At 47.8% G+C, this 2,981-nt stretch overlaps 1 protein-coding gene across 1 annotated transcript in view; it reads right to left on the bottom strand.

Annotated features, from left to right (window-relative positions):
• Window positions 1-7: 7 nt before the first annotated feature.
• The window catches only part of LOC106535260 (carnitine O-acetyltransferase), a 7,428-nt gene continuing 4,454 nt past the window's right edge, over window positions 8-2,981 (bottom strand). The window contains exons 7-14 of the mRNA XM_014032221.1: window positions 2,368-2,546; window positions 2,167-2,267; window positions 1,426-1,551; window positions 1,227-1,349; window positions 988-1,123; window positions 845-907; window positions 554-691; window positions 8-483 (exon numbers count right to left, since the gene is read on the bottom strand). Of these exons, the coding sequence (XP_013887675.1) occupies window positions 268-483; window positions 554-691; window positions 845-907; window positions 988-1,123; window positions 1,227-1,349; window positions 1,426-1,551; window positions 2,167-2,267; window positions 2,368-2,546 (1,082 nt within the window). The 3' untranslated portion in view covers window positions 8-267. The remainder of the gene's footprint in view (window positions 484-553; window positions 692-844; window positions 908-987; window positions 1,124-1,226; window positions 1,350-1,425; window positions 1,552-2,166; window positions 2,268-2,367; window positions 2,547-2,981) is intronic.

Genomic DNA, 2,981 nt, shown 5'->3' with positions numbered 1-2,981 from the left:
AGATTAGTTCAGGATTTAAAAAATAAATCTGTTTATTAATTATGACGATAAGTAAAATAAAAGTTCAGGTTGAATTAGTCCCTAACGTCAGAGATGATTGTTGATCTGATGGACCAGAATCATAAAGTGCAGCGTGGTCTGCAGGAGGTCCTGGTCTGCAGGAGGTCCTGGTCTGCAGGAGGTCCTGGTCTGCAGGAGGTCCTGGTCTGCAGGAGGTCCTGGTCTGCAGGAGGTCCTGGTCTCTGGGCCGTGAATTCGGCAGGACTCTCAGAGTTTGGACCTGGGAGTGTGTTCCAGGACTCTCCTCATGTCCAGCAGCGCCTCCTCCAGGGCCTGGGCCAGCTGGGAGGCGTCGGTGTGTGAGCAGGAGTTGAAGGAGGACACGGCGAAGTTGATGTGGTCCTCCATGGGGTTGTAGCAGACACCGAACCCGTCAGGAACCACCGGACCGAAACACATCACGCAGTCCGTCTTAGACGGGACCTGAGAGGGGAAGACAAGTTCAGTTTATTGTGGCGGGGCTCTCTGACCGCTCCTCCACTTCCTGTCCTACCTGACTGGTGGACAGGTGGAAGTGTAACGCCTTGGAGTGGGCGGGGTCTGTGAAGAGGGCGGGAACAGACAGTTTCTCCTCCATGGCCTCCATCTTCAGGCCCAGCAGGTGTCTGTCGATGGCCTGCCCACTGATGGCCTGAAACACCAACAGAACCTGGGCTCAGCCGGGTCAGCAGAACCAACCTTCACATCTTTATTCTGAAGAATCCTTTGATGTTAGTAAAATATCTTATGAGCAGCAGAGAGGACAGAAAAAACTACATAATTAAACCAGAGAAGAAGAACTCACCATGTTGGTGTACCACCTGTGTGCGTTCACAGCTTTCTGCATTAAATCCACCTTCTCTGAGTTCTGAGCAGAACAGAAACAAACTTTAATCTCAGAGTTTCAGATCAAAAACATCTAATCTGAGCCTGGTTCTGGTTCTGGACCTGTTTGCTGGGATCATCGAAGGCCTTGACGAAGGACGCCGAGGCGTTGGAGGCGGATCGGATGGTGTCRGTCCGACCCAGTCTGAACATCCTCAGGGAGGCGCTCTCATACGTGGCGCAGCAGCGCCCGTACTTCCTGCAGACAGAGTCCAGCTTTAGGTCCTGCAGTTCTGACTGTGAGCAGCAGGTGGAGCCACACCACCTGTCAGACTGGACACCAGGTAAACCTGCAGRCTCACCTGTAGTAGGCCAGCTGCAGGGCCATCTGGATGAAAGCATCTGGACTCATCTTGAAGGTTTTGGGGACATTTTTTCCAAAATGTTGAAAGACTTTGACCTTCATGTCCAGATCCTGGACCAGCCTGAGGAGGAGGACATCAGGAGGGTCAGAGTCAGGCCCAAGGACCTGCAGCAGGTGTTCCAACCAGCTGCTCTCACCTGTCCATGCTGCGTTCAGCCTCCTGCAGGTCCTCCTGGGTCTCAGGTGAGACCTTGAAGTTCAGTTTGTGGGGTGGAGGCAGAGACTCAGACGGACCGGACTCAGATGGACCGGACTCAGACTTCCTGGTTCCACAAACAAACAAACAAACAAACAAACAAGCTTTCATCACTTTTACAACATCAGAAACAATTGTGTCAGTGCTGAGTCAGCATTTCTTTATAACTGAGGCTATAGCTAGTGCTTAGCTACTTTTACCTGGTCTTTTGCTGTTTTTTAAGCTTTTAGCTAATGTTTTGCTAATGACGACCTCTGAAATGAGAAAAGAATAAGCTAATGTTTTGCTGCTTTTAGTCTGAAGCTAGTTTTTGTTTTAATTTGCTTTTAGCCACCATTTTCTACTTTTAKCTTTGATTTAACAATTGGCTACTTTTAGCTAGCTTTTTGTAGTCTTAAGATGGTCTGTTGAAACTTTTAGTTTCTTTTAGATTTTAGCTAGTGTTTAGCTTCTTTTAGATTTAGCAAGCATAAATTTTTAGCTTGTTTTACTTCTTTAAGCTAGTGTTTAGCTTTTAGATTTTAGCTAGTGTTGAGCTACTTTTAGCTTGAACACCTCATTTCAGCATCTTTTAGTTATTCTATAGGTTCAGCTTCATGTTTTGCTTCGACCAGCAGCTGAAATGCTCATCAAGCTGCAGATTTTCAGGAAACTAATCTGAGCGATCAGAAGGTTTCCTTACGTGAACTCCACCACGTGGTCGATCAACGCCACGATGGGCGGGCCCTCAGCCGGAGCGTGCTCGTAGTTAGCCCCACATGTTCCGTCTTCACCGACAATAAACTGAAGAGGAGAACATTAATGTGATCAACGAGAACCCGACTCGTTCATCAGAACACGTCTGACAGACGACTCGTTCATCAGAACCTGTCTCAAACGTCACCTGCAGCGTTTTGTCGAACCAGCGGTTCCCGCTGTTCCACCGGCTGCCTCCTCCATGTAACATCTGCACGGCAGCGCGGCTGTGGTACGACTCCTCGGACCCCTGAGGCCCGGGTCCATCCAGACACAAGGTGAAGATGCTCCTCTGGATGGTTAGGACGGAGTCTTTGTTCGTCTCATCTGGACACAGACAGAAACACTGAACAGCTGCAGACACGTCTGACTGACATCTGTGGAACAGGAAATACAGTTCTGCTTTTAATACTGACTGTAGAGAAAAAACAACAACTTTGATTCAGTTTAAACCAGATCAACAAGAGAAAAACATTCTTACATTCTGAAGTAGCAAAACGCTAGTTGAATGTAGCACATGGCTAGTTGAATGTAGCACATGGCTAGTTGAATGTAGCACATGGCTAGTTGAATGTAGCACATGGCTAGTTGAATGTAGCACATGGCTAGTTGAATGTAGCACATGGCTAGTTGAATGTAGCACATGGCTAGTTGAATGTAGCACATGGCTAGTTGAATGTAGCACATGGCTAGTTGAATGTAGCACATGGCTAGTTGAATGTAGCACATGGCTAGTTGAATGTAGCACATGGCTAGTTGAAT

Source organism: Austrofundulus limnaeus, unplaced genomic scaffold (genome assembly GCF_001266775.1).
Source record: "Austrofundulus limnaeus strain Quisiro unplaced genomic scaffold, Austrofundulus_limnaeus-1.0 Scaffold1398, whole genome shotgun sequence".
Lineage (NCBI taxonomy): Eukaryota > Metazoa > Chordata > Actinopteri > Cyprinodontiformes > Rivulidae > Austrofundulus > Austrofundulus limnaeus.
This window is presented reverse-complemented; position numbering and strand designations above follow the sequence as displayed.